The sequence below is a fragment of the Toxotes jaculatrix genome, chromosome 22 (genome assembly GCF_017976425.1).
Source record: "Toxotes jaculatrix isolate fToxJac2 chromosome 22, fToxJac2.pri, whole genome shotgun sequence".
NCBI classification, from domain to species: Eukaryota; Metazoa; Chordata; class Actinopteri; family Toxotidae; genus Toxotes; species Toxotes jaculatrix.
In genome coordinates, this window is record NC_054415.1 from 6156286 (window position 1) to 6180175 (window position 23890).

At 41.3% G+C, this 23890-nt stretch overlaps 1 protein-coding gene across 3 annotated transcripts in view; it reads right to left on the reverse strand.

The window, feature by feature from the left end:
- The window catches only part of LOC121175959 (voltage-dependent calcium channel subunit alpha-2/delta-1-like), a 73322-nt gene that overhangs the window by 38373 nt on the left and 11059 nt on the right, over positions 1–23890 (reverse strand). For all 3 annotated transcript variants that reach the window (XM_041029854.1, XM_041029853.1, XM_041029852.1), the window contains exons 2-6: positions 19587–19668; positions 17755–17871; positions 4849–4908; positions 2019–2054; positions 1099–1219 (exon numbers count right to left, since the gene is read on the reverse strand). In XM_041029854.1, coding sequence (XP_040885788.1) covers positions 1099–1219; positions 2019–2054; positions 4849–4908; positions 17755–17871; positions 19587–19668 — 416 coding nt within the window. The remainder of the gene's footprint in view (positions 1–1098; positions 1220–2018; positions 2055–4848; positions 4909–17754; positions 17872–19586; positions 19669–23890) is intronic.

Genomic DNA, 23890 nt, shown 5'->3' on the forward strand with positions numbered 1-23890 from the left:
CTAAGCTTCCTCTCTGCCAGACTAAGTGTGTATTTGTATGTGTGTGTGTGTGTGTGTGTGTGAGTATGTCTGAAAGGAAGGACATGACCTGTACTGCACGTTTCAGCATGCAAGTGTGTATCTAGACATTTCTGCATCCTTTTGTGTCTGTGTGCGTCAGTCATTTAGCACTTGCACTGTACTCATCAGTGTCCTAGAATAAGAGAGTAATACCCCAGAGGATATGTCAGTGTGTGTGCAAGTGTGTGTATGGGCAAGTATGTTTGCTCCTGTTTGTGTTTATAGTCAGCCACCCATACATTAGTCCATTAATCTGAGGAAGCTTGTGCTTGTTTAACATATTTCTGTTTTCAAATGACTTGCTAAAAGATAGAGCATCTACTAGTTGCCCAGACATTTCACTCAAAACCACAAATGTCAATCTCATGGTGGCACTGGTGGAAAAGTCAGGGGAACACCCAAGCCATCAGGACACACCACCTGAGCAACATGAACATCTTCACTGCAATACATCCAATAGCTGTTGAGGTATTTCAGTCTGGGCAAAAGTGCCAGGCTGACTAACATGACACTACACACAACACAATGGTTATAAGATGAAAAGAATGATCAAGAAAACCATGTGAAGATACAGAGAAAAACAGAAGCTGTGATAAACTGACCAAAATAACTGAGAATAACTTCACACAAGTAGAAAGCAGCCACAAAAAGACCTTTCAGGCGCTGACATTCTGTGCAACTGTTCCGAGAGGTCAGCAGGCTCAGCAGTGAACGGGAGGGAAAGGAGCAGCTGGTGACCAGGGTAAAGAGGGGGGCTTGAGTGTGTTGACCATTGGCTTGTTGGTATCTGGGCTATATATAGACTAGAATGGCCTGGCCTCGTTGTGGAACTGTCTGCAGCACCGCAGACGGCGCTGGGAGGCTGAGCTCCACATCACAGGAACGTACTGTAGATACTGGACGTAGTGATGACATGGATAATGTGTGACAGAGAGCAGGGTGGGAGGTGGTGGTTGCTATGTATTACTATTTATAATAGAGGGATGTATAGACAATATGATCTCTGCAATGCATGTGTGGGTGTGTGTTTCAACTTACAGCCTTCATATATATCCGTAGGGATGTGGACAGCGGTGGTGTTGTAAGAGACAAGTCGTTTGAAGCTGGGGTCTATGTGGAAATCATCTGGAACATATCGGTTCCCCTGTGTCTGATTGGACTGCACAAAGGAAAAAGTAAACAGAACTTGAAGTTTTGAAACCATCCTGAAAAGCAACTTTGGCATTAGAGGGGTCTGTGCACGTGTGTCGACCCTCAGAATGTAAACAAACTGTACATGCAGGTCCTCGTTAGTCTGAATGACAAGGTGTCAGTGTTGAGTTCTCACTGAAATGTCACTACTGACAGACGAAGATTGAGAAACTGAATCTAAATTTTGGGCAGTGAAACATGAACCCAGGCATCCACAGAGAGACAGAAAGGGGAGAGAGGGCCTGTCAGTCAAATACAGAGTGACATTAGTGTGCTGTGGGTGTTGGCTCTTTCCCACTGGGACAGTGGAGAGGAATTAGATGCTGATCCCTGTTTATCAGAGCAGACAGATGACGTCTGAGGCCAGGGGAGGCGCTCGATGTCTCACGCATACTCATGTGTTTCTGAGTGAGGGGCCCAAAACATGCATTGGCCCTAATGCAGAAATAAGTCTGCTACTTATGTGCACAAGGACCTTATCATGGTATGGATAAAACAAAAAAGAAATTCTTATCCGGTCACCTCACACATTTACTCAAATTTAGTGACTTGCTTTCACAGATCTTAGGCAGAATGAAAGCTGTGGGCTAAGCTAAAATATGTAGAGGATGCTTACAGGCTACTGATAAAATCTACTATCGGGTTTGCTGACATAAAAATAATCTCTTGAGGGCTGGGGATGAGTTGCACATGGGGTTTTATTTAAGAATTGGCATCTTTAATCACACTGACAGAATTTCAGAATAGCTGAATAAAATTGTACTTACTTCATCTTTGGCATTGTAGTAAACAGTTTTGTTGATCTGCAAAGAGATTGAAAGATGAACAATGAGAGACAAAATAGAAGAAATACACATCTTTGAAGAGTAAGTTAATACCAGGCTAAATATACAGGCATATATAGCTGTGGATATAATTTGAAACTATATTTTGTCACAGTGCAGTGGTCATTGTTGTTGACGTTGAGGATCAGTGAAATAAGTGGTGATGTTTTCTCTCACACTGCTGGGCTTCCTGTCAGTACACAGGCTAGCAGGGCGCTAACAAGCTAGCCTAGCTGCTGACATAAGGATGCCCCAGAGCCACAGAGCTGGTTCACTGACTCCCACCACCTGCCTACCACCTCTGGAGCCACAAGTCAACAGGGCGGCAACTCCTACTGCCACCGCTGCGGTTACCTTTAACAGTTTGCAATTAACCCACGATAACTGATTAAGCTGAGTAAACTGTGCCAAACTGTAGCATCTGCTCGCTATCAGTGAGTCACAACCAGGAAATGTTTAAGTTCAACTATACGAGCAAAAAGCAGGTGTAGGGCTCAAAAGAGCTGATAAAAGGAGACTGTCCCATGATGTTCTCTGTCAGATCATGTTACTGCAGACGATGTGCACCTTAAGAGGTGATGATCACACTAAGGTCACACCATCACACCCCTCAGGGGAGGCTACTGTGTGCAAGAACACTTAATGTGTGGGAGATGGAGAAAGAGGATGAAGGGAGAGGAAGGGCTGGAAAATAAATAAATTATTTAAGCTGTTACTTAAGCAGCATGCTGTCTTGGGAGTGATGTGTACTTCCAAATGAATGTGTGTGATCTGTATCTATACCTTTTCAGGGTAAGAAGATGCTTTTAATGTATTGCAATCTGATCTCTGCCAGGCGCAACTGCAGTTCATGTCCACATTTGTAAAAGCATAATGACTCATCAAATATGTCATCTACTCACTGAAAATATCATCTGCACTGGTTTGTCTACAGAGTTGTAATATAGGATCTTTTTTTCTTCAAATGAAAGTTCCTGCAGGCATCACATTTAGTGATCTGCTATGTTTATTTTTGACAGTGCCACCTCTAAACCCACTCACACATAAATATAAGATCCAAACAGAAGGCAAGACAAGAGAAGAAGAACTTTCAATATTTAAAAACTGAACGTAAACACGAACAACATAATCAAATGTGTCTCTGTACAGGAGCTGGATAGAGCTTTTACAAATAGGGTTAAAGTCACAATGATAACACTAATAAGATACATGCAAGTGTGTGGTTCTACTGCAGCAGGCTTAGCTTTTAAGTGTTTGAAATCAGCAGGGAGAGGTGCCCAGTAGAACTGGCCCAGTTATCGAAGGTGACAGAGAACAGACACATGCGCAATAACACATACACCACACACAGAGGATGCTCTGTGTGACATTTTAAATGCTCACGATTTACTGTGATACAAATTCAAACAGGATGTTTACACGTTTTAGCACTTCTTATATTAAGACTAATGTAAATTAAACATTTTTGGGGGGAATCCTGTGGGATTCCCGTGGGATGGATGGGAGTAAGTTTCACTATTCATCACATGACTTGGACAGAAAAAAAAAACCAAAAAAAAAAAAACCAAACGTGATCTGTGAGCAAACGAGGCACCCAGAGGTTCATGTGCAGCTGAACTAAGTGAAAGCAGCTAGCCTGGGGAAGTCACAGTACAGCTGTGGTTCCACACACGGCCATCACGTTCTCTTTCAGACGGGACGACAACAATGCTCAGATCTGTGCAGAGTGAAAAGATTTTTGTCTGTCAATTGTCGAGGCAACAAACTCTGATAAAGTGTCAGTACTTCCTCTCCAATAACACTGGTGTAAATAAATTCCTAACACACACCACCCACCTATGCCTATTTACAATGCAAGAGAGATATTCAGTTGGTTCAGATATGCAGGAATCCCCATAACATTTACCAAAAAAATTAATTACGCTCGCTAACCAAGCATCCCGGGCCAAAGGAATATCAAACTCTAAGTGACTAATACAGGGGATAAATGAGTCTGTTCTCAGAGAGAATATTTCTTTCCCCGTTTCCTAAGAGCAAGACAGCCAGCACCACGTTGGATAATGGGAAATTTTTAATGGAAAAGAATCATAAAGGTTTGGCAAATAACTCTGAAGAGTTTTTTAAACTAATAGCCTAAATGCTGCAGCTGAATTTCTTCTTCAGAGTTCTTCCATCACAGAATGTACACACAATATCATTTGTCATTTGTTAAATGGCTTCATAGAACGTGAGTCTTTTCTCATTGCAAATCAGGGGAAGGAAATTTGCATTTATTATGAAAAGGCTGGAGCTAAAACAGTGCCATGGACAGTGAATAGCCGATAGAGCTGCAATGTAATTCCCTGAGAGCCATTGCGGAATGGCTCACAGTATTCACTGGGCCAGCAATCTGGCAAAGTAATAAAATAAGTAGTAAAAATAATAGTGCGTTCATATTATTTTGTGTACACTCCCTTCTAATGTATTCTTAAAACTATGGTTAATGGGTAGTATTAGAGGGTGAGCAGTGTGTGTGAGTGTATGTTCATCATGAGCATGCCTGGTTGTTTCTGCCTATTATGTAAAATAATGAAATTCAATATTGTATAAAGTCTTTACAGCATGATTGTCATTGTAATGAGATTTGCCATCCAATTATTACAATCATATTGGATCATGAATAACACGTCCCTCCACCCCACCTCTCTTACGGAGTTCGCGGCACCACTTGATCTGTTTGTAATGCAGCCGGTGCTAATGAACATATCAGATCGGGCTCCAGCCGCTCACTCACCTCGATGTCGTCTCTCCACTCATGATCCTTCTGAAGGTTTTCTGCTTCTGTTGCCAGCCTCTGAGAAGAGAGAGAGAGAGAGAGGGGTGGGGGAGAAGCAGAGAAAAATACAGTATGTTAACCCATGTTTAATATTCCCTTCAACATCATAATAACAGCATTGGCCTCAACTTTGACTGTGTCCATGGACGACATTTGCGAGAGCTGATTTTGAAAATTGAAAAGCCTTTAGCAAGACAGCTTGAGAAATTTCTATCCCCTCTGATCTTGAAAATATATGCAGTAGAAAATATGGATAACTAAATACTGGAGTTACATGTGAGGTCATGACATCTGACCCTATGACAGCCTTCAGAGGGTGCTGCTGACGCAGGAACAGCATGTTCAAGGGAAAATACCAAATTTACTCTCAGCACCTGCAGGTATGAATTAGGACTAGCTGTGACACCATGTTGCTCTAAAATTAGACACACACCTACTCCATCTTTTCCCAGATCTGGTCCTAATGACTAGGTTAATGGGTTTATAATGGGCCCAGCTTTTAATCTCTACCTGGTCCAGAAATGCACTGTACTATTAATTTCCCTTGAGAAATATCAAATCCATCTCTTCCTGCTTATGTGTACGGCAGTCACACAGGGTTTCAAGCCACACAGAAAGAGAGAAGATCTGATGGGGACAAAGTAGTAATTTAATTTATGAAATGAGAGGAGGAGGGGGTTGAAATAATGAATTATTGAATTAATTCTGCTGTGAAATTAACAAGACAGTCGCAAGAATCAGAAGAGCAGAACAAAGTCCGATTGTGAGTCACATGAAGGGATATTACTCACAGAGTTTGGGTGCAAAATCAGATCTTAAGTGCATTTCCTTTTCTTTACAAATTTGGAATCACTCATTCAAAATCACTAAATGTCTCACACCACTTTGCTGATATCAATGTAGCCTCACAATAAGATCAAGTACACATGATTGATCTGATTAAATAAGCAGAGAGACAGAAGAAGGAAGAAGAGAAAACTTAATTTAGATGACAAATTAAAAAGCAATGATTCTCTACTGTTTAAAAGCCGTTCACACCCTTAGATAACATTAGGTCACTTTCTGAGACATCAACATGGGCGATTTTCTTGCAAAGCTAAATTAAAGGAAAAAAAAAACACCATCATCTATCATCTGCCTCCAAAGACCTAGTAGCCCAGAAAACAGACATTTCCACAGCAATGAAGCCAATGGTTATTATCCTTCTGTTCCTACACCGCTCCTTCTTTTTTCTTTTAAAAGGAAAACCTCCCTCTACATAATCAATTGCCACTAAAACAACATCTTGATAATGCAACCTCCCCTCCTGCAGATCTGGCTTCAGATCACTCGCTATGCCTGTACACCATGCCGTCCCATAATGCATGCTGGGTGGCTGCCACTCTTGTGGTCTGAAACACAGTTACCTCTGCAGCGTCTCAGTTGTGTCTCATTAGGGTGGAAGTTTTGCAGCGGCTGTCAGAGACAGTGGCTAGCAAAGGAGCAAAGGTGAAATGGAGTTGTGTGTGTGTCTGTGTGGTTACGGCAGGGGAGGAAAGCTTTACTGCATTGTGAATACTAAACATATTTGTGTGTGTTAGTGTGTGTCACCAAGAATGCCTATGTCACTTCAGGCACAAAATAATTGGGTCACATTTATATGACATTTCTGGTATACGTCCTCTCAGTTGGCCACCCGCCCTCCCGTCGCTACGTTAGACCTTTATGTTTGTGACTCTCCATGCATCCCCACAAAAGCAGTTCTAGTTTTTTGAGTATTATTGGGCTCGACAGTTGGGTCATGGTGGTCATTTTACTGCACATGTACAGGCTCACAATGCCTTTGCAGATTTGGTTTATAGTTGCCAGTGGCCACCAAGCTGTACCGACTTATTGGGAATATGCTGTCGGTTTCCAGTCAGGTCATTACTGGTGCAAAGAAACATTGAGGTGTGAGTTTCAATCAATCTAATAAAGTACTCATCTGATCTCGTGGTTACAAACCCGTCAATGTTGATTTACTCTGGAGGCACTCCTATTCAAGCTCAAAGCATCATCACAAGGATGAAATACGATGAGAGAAGAAGGCCAAAGTAAAGCAATTTGCAAAGAACTGTCACCGTCCATTTCCATCATCAAAGAGCTTTACATTTAAACAGACATAATCATGTCATTTCTAAATATTCACATTCATTTTTCCAATAATTTCTGTTGCTACAGACGTATACCAGAAAGAAAATAATGATTATACTGAAAAACATTCACTCGCCCACATCTTATCTACAGTTTTATTCAGTTTACTCTGTTTATTTAGCTAATTTCATTGCAGGTGGACCATTGTAAGGGACCTGCTGACCCCGTCTTTGACTCCTCTCAGCCAAAAGTCACAGCTGTCAGGGTGAATTTCCAACAGCTGCACAAGCACATGCACACACCTGCCCTCAAACAGGGAACAGGCATTCATTAATGAGGCTCTCTACAGCAGATCAAGAGGTCAGAGAGTCAAAGGTCAGCAGCTGTTACAGTTTCTTCTACTTTGTATCTGCTCTTTTATGTCGACTCCACACAGTCTCACAGCACGGTCATGCCACACCTTCAAGTGGTGTCAGCGCTGCGGGGTTTCACAGGTGGAAGTGCCACAGGAACACGTCAGATAATAAGTCAGAAAAACTGGGATGAAACACAAATTCAAAAGTGCTGTAAGTAATGAGAATAAATAAGTATGGCAAAAAATATGGACTTGCTAATGAGCTGGCATAAAATTTTATGATATCAGCAAGCTGCTATAGAATGACTAATGAGAGCACATTGCTGTGGTACAGATAATGAAGATGATCTATGCTTGTTTCGTGCAGTGTAGCTTGAGCTTGCCTGAGAATAGAGAATCAGCCAGTGGTCCCAGTTCCTGTGTGGGCAACAGGGACACATTTAACTCTGGTACCATCTGTCTGCCTTAAGTTGCTGGTTGGAGCAAAACCTTTTGTTTCCTTGTCTGTGAAGATTCTTAGTCATCCAGGTCATGGTACTCATAAGTGCTATACAAAAGCATCTGGACTTGCTTGAGGTTCTTTCACCTCTCATCAGAAAGGCGTCTTCAGTTCTTCACCCAAAAAGTACTGGTAAATATACATATTAAGAACTATGCTTTAAATTTCAGTGACTGACTTTTGTGTTACAGGCAACACATGATAATATTAAAAAGAAATGATGTGACAGGTAATGTATGACATTTGTGTGTATTTGTCTATAATACAAACACATGTACTCTGTGGAGACAGAGAGGTACTCTCTGTTGTGAATGCCAGTAACTGCTTGTGAACACAGCTTTGTGGATTTATAGTATAAACTTTGTGTCTGCTTTATTTTCTCTACTTCTGTGTCTTGTTAAAGAATGATGTCTGAGAGTGGGAGTGCAGGCTTTCCTGTGACCAATCCCAGCTTCCACACAAGTTGAAAGGAATTGTCTAATTTAGATGAGTAGTTATGTGTAAGTGCAGAAGGGGTGTTGGAGGATGGAGGGCAGAGAGCAAAAGGTAGATGAGCAAGTAAAATCGATTAATGTAGGTCAACTGCCCCTTTTTTTTTCACACACTTATGTACAGAATACAAAAGTCACCTTCCGTATCCCTTACATCTGTGATATAAGAACGCTGGATTACTGATTTAAAACGTTGTCCTCCGCAGCTCCTCTGATTTTGCATTTTGTAAGCGACACACAGAGATGTACTGTGCAAACACGCACACTTCCTTTTCTGACACACGTTCCTGGCAGTCTGATTAGAGCATCTAGTCCTGCCAGGACAGAACACACACACACACACACACACACACACACACACACACACACACACAAACACCTGCCATCTTACTGATGTGTAGGGAGGCACGGGAGAGCAGAGGAAACATGAGCATCTGCTGTTGTGACTGGCAGCACTTTAGTCAGATCTATCCTGCTCAGCCTGTAGGGAGCCAGGAGGAGAGTGGAGAGAGGAAAAAAAAAGGGGGGAGAGACACATTTGCACTCATACACACTACGCACACACATACTCAGACTGGCACAAGGAAGAAATCAAGTGCACAGTAGTAAGCGCATGCAAGTTGACAAGTTAACCCTATTTACTTGTCTTTTAGACAGGAAATAGCCCTCACCAACATACCAACTCTGCAGGAAGCGACTTGTTAGAAAGTGGTGCCAGTCTTGCTATAGCTACTGTGGACTGGTTTGACAGCTCATCTCTCCTGCAGCAAACTCTCCCGGCCGAGCATGCTATCTGTTTGCCAGCTGGCTGCAAACATCTCCCAATTACAGCTGTACCCGGCTGCAATGTTGACATGGTGGTTCTGCACATGCACACACACCTGTACCCGCACACAGATCTACTGTATGTAATCATGTGTAGAAGTAATGTCATAATTTCAAACACCTGGAATTTGGCTTTTCATATTAAATGACTATAAGAACAATTAGCTGGCCGGTGCTTCCTTTACCACTCTGAATGTGATAAAGCTGAGACAAAGTGGATTTTTTTTTGTCAGCAATAATTACACACTCCAGTTTGTTTCACTTTCAGTGCTCATCACACCGAGCTGTTGTTTATACATGAAGCAGAATTTTCCAAATTCTCCAGACGAAAAAAAAAACAAAAAAACAAACAAAAATGTCAACAAAACAATGTCAACTATAAGTCTGCACACAGCACGCAGTCACATTTATTCTCTAGCAGAGTTGCTGCTGTCTATGCAGTGGAACTGGAAACGACAGAGAGCAATAATGAGTGCGACACATCAAATGTACACTCCCTCTCTGTATGCATATATACTGTGCGTCTGGTAAGTTTCATGTAGGAAAACAGAGATGACAAACACAAAGCAGGAACAGCATAGACAGAGAGTGCGACAGCTGGGCTGACAATAGCAGCCAGGAACACAAATACACACATACACACATATACACACACACACACAAACACCAGGAAGTGGCGACTAATGAGTCACCGGTGGCCAAACGTACACACACACACACACACACACACACACTATATCTCACTGATTCAACATTATAGATATCAAATATTAATGGTTTTTGGTGAGAGGGGCAGAAATGTGTTTGCACAACATTGCATCACATTCAACAAAAGCCCCCTAAAATAGTTCCTACAGTACCTTGCAATGCCAGGTGTAAAACACTAAAAGTTGGCTGTGTATCTTTAAAAATGCAATGCACCAGCAGGAAAAAATAATTCCTCCCATTTTGGAGAAGCTTTTTTTAGGTGGTAAAATCTGAAATATGCTTTGCAATAGTTTTGTGGATTTGCCAAACCATCTGTTTTTAGCTTCTGTGCACCACCCCCTCACTGCTAACTGTCTATACGTTGTTGGCTGAGGCTGCTGTTTTTAAATATGTTTCATACTCCTCTGGCATGGAAATGTAGAGCAGGAAGGCAGCCACTTTGGCTCAAGGCATGGAAAGTCTGATACTTTGGTCCAGGACACATTATATAGAAAAAAAAAGCAACACACAGAGCACAGAGCAACCTACAGTAAATGTGATGGCAGCATGTCCTAGTATGATGCCACTTTGTGCGTATGCATGATTGTGAGTTCAATCATACAACATTTTGGGTTTCTGGGGACACCTCGTTCCTAGATCCCCGAACACTGATTAAAAAAATTTGTGACACACACAAATTTAACAATTTGTATATTTTCCATTTTGAGTATCTTCCCAATTCTATAATTTATTATGAGCTACCATAGCAACAGCCCCTTTAAATTTCCCCCCTCACTTTGCAATTTGATTGTGACTGAAGGAGGTAATATTTTAATGTCTCCAGACATCTCCCAAGATTAATGGTACCCACCAAGATCACTCTGCAACAAGCTAGTTATTCTGAAAGGCTCACCGTAGCCTGGGATGCCATCAGAATAAATTACCTGCCGATAATATCTCCTTGGCATGTGAGGCGAGTTGAAAATTCATGCTGTTTATTCAGCAATTTTGAGATAATAAATTTCAGCAGCACTTCAGTGAGGGACATTATTGTGTAAAGTGAGTGACTGCATAACAGGCTTTCTTCAGGAGGATAAAAAATAGAATAACAGTCATTATTGCATATGATCTTTGAGCACAAGTGAATAAACACTCAAGGGAAACTGTTTTCACTGTAATGTACAACCTACTAAAAAATGTGAGTGAGGAGCCTCATGAGTGTGTGTGTGTGTGTGTGCCTACTCTGTGATTAGGGCTTTAACAGCAGTGTCTAATGACTCACAGCATGTCATCCAGTGTCGGTTTAATAACGCACTTCCAGACACTAGAGATCAGTGACTCCTCTGTAATTACGGACTACTACATAACACAACACTTAAAAGAGCTCTGTTCAAGTGCTCACACTCTTGCGCTTATCCTTCTTAGACAATTAATGAACATGAATGCTACTAGAGAGGCAATTTTGCGTTAAATGTACGCATATGGTAGATTATGGAGGATGAGGGTGCTTGAATGAAAGTTTTTCTCATTTTGTTTGCCCACTGCTGAGTGTAAAAGAGGGAGACAAAGAGAGTATGAGAGGTGATTCATTTTGGGAGTGAGGAAACTGTTTATGATGCCCATGTTACTTAGCGACCAGGATGCCATGGTAACACGCTGCATCCGTGGTCCGTGCACTGTGGAGAGCGAAAGCTCCCATGTGATCACAACACAAGGGACCTGAAACATTTTGTTCATTATCTTCTCATTGTAGCGCAGGCCACCTTTCTCCTCAGCAATTAAGACTCAACTCAAAGCTGCCTCTCTGTGCCAATGCCAACAGCCCACTCATAATCAAGAGAACGTGGTTTGCTATTGATGGAGAGCCACACTGAGAGTGATCTTAAACCAACACCAGAGGCCATCATTGGAAAGCAACTGTTGTTTTTGTTTCAAAAATTGCGACCAGTTGTGGCTCAGACTCTTGTGGGCAGCCAAAGCCTTTTGGATCTGCTGCCAAAGTGCTAATACAATCCCAGGCCTGAAATAACCCTCACCAATCAATATTCGAACAGCAAAGCACTCAGCTATCTGTTCTTCAGTCCTGCATCATCTCTTCCCATTATGCTCCTCTTTCATCTCTTACGTCACTTTATTTGTCTTTTCCTTTTACTTCCCTCTTAAAAATTGTCTCTTGAAAACAAAGAATCTCGCTCTCTCTTACTTCCCTATTCTTCCTTTTATTCTTTTTCTCTCTTTGATTTTAATCGTGACATCTCCTCTGCAGGTCAGTCCGCTTACCGAGCAGGCGGTCTGTCTGGGGGAGGTCTTGGCAGGCCGCCATGTCCCCGTAAGCAGGTGCTTATGTCAACAACCATCCCTTAAAGGTTGGTACAAAGCGTCAGAAGGAGTTCCTTGAAGGCATGCACACAACATAACCTCCCCCCTTGTCCCAACAAGTCAGTCCTCTCCCTTCAGTTGTAGGCCATCCTGAGATCAGCCATCAGCTAAAACTGATGTTGGCAGCCAGTGTAATCCCTCTTGACTTTTTAATGTCAAAAGTGAGGACTGTAAGGATTTTACATTTCAAAGGACAGAAAAAGGATGTGTCACTGCTTTTGAAGCCATTTTATGTTGTCTCAATTGCATTAGTGTTTCAGACGTAAAGTGAATGAAGCATTTGTGAGTAGTGACCATCACAGGTGATTTCTGTGGCAGTGGCTGTGAAATTCTGCTTTGTAACCACTGTAAAAATGTTCCTCACATCTATGATAAATGAACATATCCGGGGATCTGTGCCAGTGTCACTGCAGGAAGAGAAATGACCTATTCCACTGGGGGAAGTTAACCACAGGTCCCATCAAAGAGTATTGGTTAAGAGGAGCAATTCAATAATTGATGAGAACACAGTCAGAGGAGTCAGAGGGGGCCTGGATGTCAGAGAGAGGCGATCTGCTGTCTACTGTCAAGGCAGGTTAAAAAAAGAAGCTGGGGTCAATGTAATGAACAAATGGACTAAAGGTGTGTGTGCAACCTGTTCAGATGTGTGAGCTCATTCACAATTTATCAACAGGTGACACCTGTAGCTTGGAGTTATGCAGTTAAATACGTGTAAGCTCAAATGGATGTAATGATGGAAACAACTGGAGCACAGTACAGTGGAGGGGGCTCTGAGTCACAAACACACAAAGAGACAGAAACTGAGGAGGGAAAACAATGGAGGGTATCAGTCTGATGAGACTATTCATCCTTCTGTCTCTTCTATGATTAAGTGTGTCAACTAAATCACAGAGAAAAACTTTCAATATTACACTTGTTGTACTTATATCTTTCTTAAGAATGAAGGGTGTATCCACGATTTTTACCAGGACTAAAAATTGCAATACAGGAAAACACTCTCGAATCAGGATGCACTTGTCATAGGAATGCTAACATGTACCCAATGATGCCTCTACTGGAAATAAGAAAAGCAACAGTCTGTCTCCTTGCATATACGTTTAATGGTACGATGTGGTAAAACATTCTGTGTTGTCTTTAACACACTGCAGCTTTAATGGACAGAATGGCCTGAGGAGGAAAGATGATTAGAGATGGAGAAGACAGGCAGCACAGAAAGAGGGGAGATCAAATTTTAAAGTGAAATATTTCCTTACTTTCGTAAGTAACACGCACATCCAAAAGGGAAGAAATAAGAGAGGACAGAAAGGGACAAAAGAGGAACACAGGGCAAGGCAAAAATGGGGAAAATGGGAATGAAGAGTGACAGAGGATCTGGGTGAAGTTATGGGAAAGGAAGTTAAGAGGGAGTTACGAGCAATACGGATGGAAGGGCAGGGTTGGAGGAGGGAGTAAAAATAAAAAAAGACAGAACAGGAGAAATAAAATACCACATATGACAAGAATGGAGAACCAGAGGAGAAATTTTAAGGATGTGAAAGGTGATTGCACTTGTGTGTGTATGTGTGCCTACAGAGCCACAAGTGGAGTGTAGACTGTGTCTGCAAAGATTCAGTGACTGTAATCTCCAGAGTTGTATGAGCAGTGAAACTAAGCTACGACAGCAGCTGCCTAAAGAAACTGACTCATCCTCTGAAGTATCAAAGAAATCTGGGAGATAACTCTCAGTCTGGCACACACACATTGCACCTCCCTCTAAAGAACTAAAATAATCAGCTACAGTACATTGCAGATGACAACAAGACTTCCAGGGGTTTGTCTGAGGTAAAAAGTTTTGCAGTTCAGTCTCAGCACTGTTTCTTTCCTGTTGAGAATTCAGGTTTCACTTGACATCCCTCTAAAGACAACGCATGCTATGCTGAATACAGAATATTACAGCGCAACATGAAAGAGGCAAATTCTTTGATCGCCTTTGAGTGGTTTTGAAACAAAATTATTTCCCCAGTCAGATCACCAACGCTTTGGGAGCATTAACTTGAAATAGTTGAAACAGATGAGTAAGCAGTGACGATCCAAACAGAAGAAAACAGAGAGAGCGATTCCTTTTCAGCCTTTAATGCTGTCACACTGACACCTGGCACCATCAGATCATAGTAAAGTCTAGTAGGTACAGAAACTGTGAATGTGTGTGTGTGAACAGTTAAGAGACAGATACTACAAACAAGATTTTTTAAAAAAAAGAAAAAAACTTTGACAACAGTGTAACAGAAGGTAAGAGATTTGGAGCAGAGGGAGATACAGTAAGTGAAAAGAGGAGTATTCCTGCAAGCAAACAGGAAGACTAGAACTATGAAACTGTACCACACCCCATATTCTTTGTTCTACTTTTAGATACTGGCTACTGGTGCAGACCCAAACAACAACAAACTTTTTAACTGTGATGGGCTGACCCCCCTGGGTCACAGCCCATGGGAAGTCCTGCTTCAGTTGCCAGGGAGTTATGTGGAAAAAGTTAGATATTTTCACTTTCCTGTTAAGTGTTGTAATGTTTAAACAGGAAGCATAGCAACTATCTAATTTAACAAAGTAAACATGTTTCTTTACTTCCTGTTTTGGTTCCTGACTTTTCCTGGGAAGTAAGATTTCTGTATTATATATGTGACAGTGTTAACCATAACTCTGCTAAATATGGGAAGAGACTGTTGAAGCATGTATGTAGCAGGGTTGCTGTATTGATGTGAGTTAGTGCGTTTTCTACAGTTACACTCTGGCAGTGCTAACACCTTGCATTAAACAGCTGAATAACAGTCTTGGGGAGTGTGATTCTTGTTTTGTGAACAGCAGTCTGCAGACTGCAGACCCTCTATGAGTATGACATAAAGATGATCTGTACCATAAATTGTTTGCTATGATGAAAAACCTCTCTCCCTCTAAGTAGCCACAGCTGCCAACATTTGAGATATTGCATGTCACGGGAACACGGGCATCAAACGCAGAGATTGAATTGAGGTGACAGGATGAGCAGATGTCAGACTGACAGACAGCAAATCCAAGCGGGCCCCTGATTAAGTTAATGACAGCAGCCATCATTCTAATGGGATTGTGTTCGCTGACAATTGCCGGCACACATACACACACACGTATACTCAGGGACACAAGCACACAAACAAATAAACACTTGAAAAGCATAGCCAGAGGAGACAAGTTGGCCTAGTGAGAGATAGAGAAATGCCACCAGTTAGAGAGGCGGTATCCATCCTGCTTATTTCAAGCACAACACAGCTTCAACTGTACAGCTGAAGGGGGTGGAAATACAGAAGATTTCAGTGGGTTTTAAAGTGCTCCGGCAAGATGACTTACAGTACTCATCCAGCTTCAAGGGAAAATTAAACTCTTAAACAACTCTTCAAACAAACTGTAGATCAAACTTTGATTTTATTGATAGCATGTGCTGGTCTGTAGGCCCTGTACAAAATAGTTTGCTTCTGTTTCTTTTTTTTCTCAACATGTATGTAGGCTTTAGAATCAATGTATTATCACATCTGTACAGTAGAGGGGGGCCTGACAAAAATGGCACTTGCATTATCTATTCACAAAATAACTAGAATTTAGTTTAAGAGTATATTTCTTTATGCACATGTGCATGTGTTTTGTGTTTGTTAGTTTCTAATGACTCATGGTTGAAGTGCTGCTGCGTAAAAGGACGAGAGTGCTGCCCTTAGAATTGTGCACTAAGAGGCTAAGATCCTAATAGACAGAAGGTCTGCAATAGGCATCTAGTCTTTTGAATGCTGCCTCATGTGGCTTAATGCACTCATAAACTTCCTGCCACTTTTCCACTCATAATCATTTTTCTCTCATACACATCAGGCCATTCAGTTTCTTTCTTTCTCTCAGACAAAAAGCTTTAATCTCTCACACAATCATTTTCATGTATGATCACTTCATGTTGTGTGCAATCAGCCCGTCCAAGTGGAACAAGACAGAATGAAAAGATGAGGAGAGATGAAAGACATAGGAAGTGAAGATGATAGGAAAAAAAAGAAGGAGGATACACAAGGTGCTAAGTCAAAGGGAGGGATTCATTGCCACATCGACTGAAACTGGTGCAGAGAAATACTGTATAGGATTAGTGTCTAGGTCAAGAACATTATAGATGCTGCAGTCGTCCTTTCCCTACTTCCATTTTAAATTTATGATTCAGGCGAATGGACCCTGCGACTATTTATGGTAACTTACATAAATTGATCACGGTAAAGCTGGCTCAATTCCACTTCATTATCCAGAACACCATTTACTGTAGATACCTCACCACCACAAGCCATGTCCTCCTCAATGCTAATGTGGGGACAAGTAGATATACTGTTTAAAAAGAACGAAAAACATCAGCATATGGTGTTAGACCAAAAAAAAAAAAAAGATATCATCCCTGCCTCCCTTGCTGTTCTTGCACTTCCAGTAAAGAGCTAAACAACTGCCATTAACTCAGCGCAGGTGAAATACACAGCAGATGGTGTTGGTAAAATGTACGCACAGAGCCTGTAGTTTAACATCTCTTTTCCACTGCCATCATTTCACCGAGCAGTCGTGTTTCTCTCCCAAGGTGCGACACAACACCACGAAAAACTAATTGTTCCTCATCCCCTGGCAGTTATTGGGATGTAAGAAAAACAAAATGCTTGGTTGGAGTGATGGGGTAATCAATGAGAACGTAACTATGGCAACAGGCTGTCAGGTCTTAATTGGATATTTCTGGCTCTTGGAGCCAAATTGATCGAGACCAGGAGTGCCCGGAGAGCCTAGTTTATTTGGTCAGATATTGAGTTTAAAGGAAGGAGCAGTGAAAGGTTGAATGGATCAGTTTAGCTTGTTCATCACTTGTGGGGGGCATGAATGTATGTACCAAATTTTCTGGCAAACCATCATCCACAACCTCATAGGATTTTACTTCTGTTCGGTTCGGTTCAGACAAATGACCCACAAAAGCAGCCGGTATGTATTAGGCATGGGGGCGTAATAGGCCCTCATGGAAAGACAAAGGTTTCCTGAAAGTTGAAACTAAACAGGGTCATCAGTGACTTCTGTTCTTTTTCAACACAGTAAAAAGTGATACAGCACATACGCACACAATGGAATTTTTTATCGTTATTTGGCATGTTGCAACCCAGACTGGTAACTTCGAATTAAGTCATCTGGCTGGAGGATGTCTGCTTATATTGGATCAGTGCATGGCCTGAAGCGGTGGCTGTGTTCCAGTCTCTATTCTGACGTGAAATGAGGAGAAGCAGATTGTTTCTGTGTGTTTCCCTGGGCTCTGGCCACTGTGCTAGGAGATATGCTGAACCTGATTTTACAAGCCATCTAGATTTTGCAGCTCTTCAGGGTCAGGTTGATGACAAATAAGTATCATGCTACTATGACCAAATATACAAAAACCACACTTTATCCTCTCCTTCATTGATTTCCTGGAAGTAGCAGGGATGCCACAACATAAGTTTGTGTTTGAAGATCATACTGACCTTTAGGGCTAGGGAGCGGTTATTCAGGAATTTCTCAATGTTCCCAGCAGCCATTGCCACCAGTTCCCCTGGATTGTTGGACTTCACGCTGAAGTGAGCTTTGTGTGATTTATATATCTGAGACAAAGACAAGAGAAAAACTTGGGTCAGAGATAAACACAATTTAACATGAACAAGTTAAGTTTTAATTGTTGTTAAGTTTTAATCAGTAACCAGACCTTCAGAACGAAAATGTTCATACATTAAAAAAAAAAAAAAATAATGCACACTGTGGTCCGAGTCTGAGTGAGATGATGAAGTACAGCTCAGGGAGGTAAGATGCCAAAACACTGCACAACTGTTTATAAGGATTTAAAAGTCTGGAAAGCTGTCATGGCAACACTGATCACCTGGCAACCTAAACCACAAAACTAACCCATTTCTTTAGCTTTCCAATTAGGGATGATCACGGGATAACCACTTGATCACCATGAAGTCATCAGATACAAATGTGCTATTTAGATTTGATCAGTTCTCAAAAGGAAACTTTTCTCAGTGTTAAGATATTTTTCTGTATCCGAGGTTGAGTATGTCACTCTGCATCATTGGTCATCTCCTGCTTTTCACCAGATCTCACTGACCAAAGCACAATGATTAAAAAAGGAAGCGCCGCGTCCACTGATTAAATTGCAATGTCAGGTTATGTAAGAAGACCATTTACTGTGCAATGGAATATGCTCCAGCAAAAGATATAAGAAACACAAATGCCAAACAGCCAATTATTTAGCAGCCTAGAGGGATTCCACTGTCCGACATTCAAACCACAGAACTGAGGCGCGCGCATGTATTTGCCTTCATCCTTCAAGCATCTCATGGATTTTGCTTTAGTGCAGAGTTAGAGATATAATAAAGGGTAATACTACTAAATTTCAGATTTGGATTATATTGTTATACAGGAATATTTTACATGTTTAATCAGTATGTTTTGGATCTGAAAGTATTTTCAGTAATGCCATACTGTGGATGAAGGGTGTCTTATTAAAAAACTAATACAATTCCCAGAGACAAAAGGTACAATTGTGTGCACAAATTTGTGTTCCACAAATTTTGTCTCCATGAACAATATTTGAAGGAGTTCAAGTTGTAATTTCCAGGATGAACAATGCAAGCAATCTGAATAACTCCTCCACATGCATTATTAACGTGCAAGCTGAATAACACCCTTTTAAATTCTGCATGCTGTGTACGGTGCACTCTGTTTAAACAAGGGCGTCCCCAGAAGCATCAAGTTCTGTAACAACAACAGTTTAAGTGGATACACTGACACAAAAAAATTGCCAGATGTGTTTATGTCGTATATAAGCCTATATAAAAATTTTTGTAATGATTTCAGTGATGTGTTAAAGCTGACTGATTTTATTCTCGAAGTGAGCGGGGACCAAACGTGCCAGATGCATGATGTCAATCAATGTGGATCTAAAAAACGACTCCTTTGACAGATGTCAGTTTTTGTGTGAGTGTGTGCAGGGACTGTGACCATCACAGTATAGTTGTGACGTTGATCTTATCTGAGTGTGTACATTGGCCTGGCAGAAAGAAACGATGCAGCGTTATGTCTAATGAGGAGCTACTATATATAGGTTGGTGATATGTTGTAACAACTGAGGACATGCAACGAGCGCTAATGAGAGTGTGAGAAATAAGCAACAAAAAGTACCCACACGGTGGCCTCTTGTCAATACTAGTAGAGTACAGTAGAAGCATGGCAGGACTTGCTCCATATGTAGATATGAATGGATCATTCTAATCTAACAAAAACACAACAGTTCTTAGTTTCAGAAAGTCATGCTTACCTGTATTAGGTCCTGCAGGCCACTGGCAGTGTCTGTTAAAGTGATCAACTCTTTTTGCATCTGGTCCACCCATGACTTTATACTGTGAATACAGAAAACAATCAATCAATTAATCAATCAGTCATAACTCAACCAATGGAAAGCTTCCCAATGGCCTCCACTGGCTGCTTCCATCTCATTCAGTTTGAATACAGCCCATGTGACCACATGACCTGAAGTGAGCTTCACTCCTTACTACAACAATATGCTAAAAAAGCATAGGGAAGGGAAGCATGAAATAACAATGTTTAGCCAAGTGAACACATGACTCTACTCCACAAAAGCTGTGCATTAAGGCGAGAGCTAATCATAGTTGTCAGCATGAGAGTGTCACATCCTCGGGGGTGAGATGCTGGTTAACATATTCCTCCAATGAGGAAGAGGACAGAAAGGGAAAAAGAAAGAGACACAAAAAGAGAAAAATAGAGACAAATGCTCATTTATTAGGGCTTAGACTTTCTTTTAGATTTAACACACAGTACAACCAGGAGTATTCTGTGACCTCTACGTGATGTCTGTGTGTGTCTGTGAACGTAGCTAAACAGTAATTACCAGCATGTCTAAACTGTTGTAAATCAAATTTATGCCCTGCAATTTAGCCATGAGGAGTTTAAGGACACTGGCTCCTTACAAGGAATACTTGACATTCAGTTCAGTTAAAGTTATGTGTGTGTGTGCAAGAGTGCTCATGGAGTCTATATGAGACCATGTCCACCATACACTCCAACTGTCAAAACACCAATGAATCTCTTCACATGGCAGGTGAGACGTGACACGGCTACACACCCAACTGTACAAACTTATTCATGTTTATTTTTAAACAGACTCACTGTATTTAGGCACTAATAAACTTGTTTTGGACAGACCTCCTGATCACATATTTAACCTGGGAGAAAACATGATACTGTAGAGAGTTAAGCATATTTCACAAAATGCCCAAAACTAGCACTGAAATTTATATTTGTCTTTAATTCAAGAACTTTTATTATGTGCTGAAGTTTTTCGGTAAAAGCAAGATCCTCACGTAATAATATACCTGTTGCGACCATAATACTTTTGTTGGCCTCCTGTTGCTCAACATGTTCTTAATCCTCTGTAAACAATACACTGTAAGTACACCTACAAACCCTCCAGATCCTTTCACGAAAGCCAATTAAAAATACATGACATAATCCATAAAGAAAATTGCCCTTTCTCCCCCACTGTGTGAATTAACCTCTTCACCTTCCACAGAGCTGAGGGGCCTCTGACATATGAACCCTGTCTATGTTATCTTATTTAAAAAATACAGTGTAATGTGAGCAGGATTAGCTCACGCTGGAAATGTGTGGCATAACAGCCACGTAGTATATTTAGCCTTCTGAGAGACAGCTGCTAGTGGCTGAGGGCAAATATAGGATGTGCGTACTGTCAGCACATAACTTTCTGAACCCCCAAGACACAATTATGTGCATACATGTCCACACACACACACACACACAAATACTGTATGTGGGAAAATTAGAGGATATAATATCCTACAAATGGATTTATGTTTCGGTGTCAGAGAAATTATGTTTGATGTGAGTTATGCATTACTACTGTACATGGAGCCAGCTCCAGGTCAAGATAAGGTCCAGTGATCATAGTGAGCAGGTGCATATTGAGGTTGTTATGCATGTGACTTTTCCAAATGAGCCCAGTTGGCCCTAAGCAAAAAGGGTGTGGTTTTAAAACAGGTGACTAATGGGAAACTGGTGTGTGTCTAACTATATTTCATCAAAGAGTAGTTGAGGTTCATTATCTGTCCATTGTTTCCAAAATTGCTGATTATGTCCTTATACAAAATTCAGTGACTCACTTCATTATTAATTAATTAATATTTATCACATTTTGTAAGTGAACCAGAGCATATTCTCATCAAATCTTTTGTATGTGGGAGACATTTAGTATTGTAGAGCACACATCCTACTGTAACCTGCTGATCCAAGTTAAGTATTTCATTTCTAGATTTAGACAGCTCTGGTCACAGCATAGCTGACACTAATTCTGTTTGCAGAACTTCTTTCCTAATGAGGAGAGGACAGTTACTGTGCCTTACAACTGCAATTATGGTTAAAAGTGATTTTTTTTTTTAACTTGTCTGTGGTAGTGCTCCTGCACAAGGTCAATTTGTAATATAATAAAACTTAGCTACTTACTTGGTGCTAGAATTTTGAAATCTCTCTGATCTTGGTTTAATCAAATCTCATGGGTAAAAACTGAAGGGCTAAGCAGTGTTCTGACAAGCCAGCTTCCACAAATAACCATCTTCCTCTTATCAGTCAAAAACATACATTCCCTGCATAACACCAGAGTGAGTGGCTTCCACATAAGTGAAGAAAGAACTGATTGTATGTTTCTTAAAGAACAGAAGCAGACATTGTCTCAAAGTGTTAACGAAGAAACATGCATTTGATGAAAGGATGGAAACTTGGAGCAGGATATGGAAAAATGAGATAACATCATTATCCCCTCCCATACTCAGCTCCTATTCTGCCCCCCTCTCACTCTTTCTGTTCTCCTCCTTGGGGGAATTTGAGGAGGGAGGTGGGGAGCTTGGGGGGGAGGTCGACAAGGAAAAGAGGAAGCCTCCAAAATGGCTGGTGAGCCATGTAGAGCCACTCAGCAACAGCGGTGGCAGACTACAGGGCTGGAAATGAGAGGAGCCATGTGAAACTCAGCCAAGTGTGAGACCTGCTGGCATTACACGCCTCTTTTCTCTCACATTTGTCTCACTGAGTCATTAATATCATCCATTTATGGAGCAGACTGTTTTTCTGACAGGCAGTTGTTGAAGTTCCTTTCTTCTTCTTTTGTTCTTTTTGGTAGTTTTGGTCACTCACTCATTCACTTGCTGTCTTGCTCACTCACTGGCACTCCCTCCTGTAACAGAGGTGGACAGAATGTTTTTTTTTTCACCTTTTTCTTTTGTTACTGTGCCAAAATACTTTAATAAAGTTAGCATAAGTTTCATTTTTAATTTCTCTTTCTCTTACTCCTCACGTTGCTGAAATACCAAAAAAGTAAAAAGTATTTTGTTGGCACAAGATCTATATATAACAAAAAATCCTTTGGGACTTTGGGGCCTCTAAACTCTCCCCACCCCTGGTCTTAATTTAGACTAGTCAGGGCGTTGGATACATGACACTCAAGTGACAGTAACATTAAAAGAAATTTCCTTCCTTAGACCTTATATTGATTGGAATATTATTCTCTAAGCTATGAAAATGGAAGGAAGTACCATGAACTGTTTCAGGTAGGGAATACCTATCAGGCTGGATATCACTTGTTCAGCAACTCCTGCTGTCACTTGCAATATCACTATCACTGTGTAATTCCACACATATTTTCCTGAGCTGGAAATGAGCCATGGACTTAAACATGCCGACACACACTTTGGGCCTGGACCAGTTTCGCACTTGTTAGACTTGAGATGAGAGGGTCTGATACCTGTCTTACTCAGCATGTTGTTTATGATAATGAGGTAATGTGACTCATGGCGAGCGCAGTGCAGATCATCACTGGTTCACTGACTTTTAGAGAGTTGGAGACGCACTTGGTTGGAGTTCAGACGAACAGATCGTCTGATATGAACGCTGAAAAGATTACATTAAAATTTCATCAAGTTCTTTCCGTGTCCTCAGTCACAAGCACAAATGTGCCAGTGAGTTAAATGGTGTGAAATTAGATGAGGTGCTGATGAGTGGTGTCAATACAATAGTGCCACACCACATCACTGCTCTGTCCTCGGATTGATTCAGAAAAACGTACAAAAAGAAGACATGTCATCTACAAGTCAGTAGACACATGTGAGACTTTCTCACTGCTAATTTAACTCATTCTTCGACTAGACTACAGAGCGTGTGTCTTATTATGTTCTTGACCCCTGTGGCCTCGAGTACAGTGGTTGATGGGTAGACACACCCCCCCACCCCTTTGAGCCTCCCATCACTCGAATGACTGGATGACTGGAAGAGAAGATGCCTCTGTTAGGCCAGCTGTCACGTGTATGTGTGAGTGTGTGCGTGTGTCAACGCCTCTATGTAATCAGAGCACTGGGTCTTTCAGAGGCCAATAGGGGGTTACCCGAGGTTAAAGGTCACCATGACAGGTGCAGCTTCTTTGAAGAAGCTCTTAATGTAATGAAGTGGGTGTGACCCATTTGTGCTTGTGTGTAGGATCAGTGTTATATAGCTCACCATTTCGTGTGACGGACCAAAGTTTATATTTGAAATGTGTGAAAC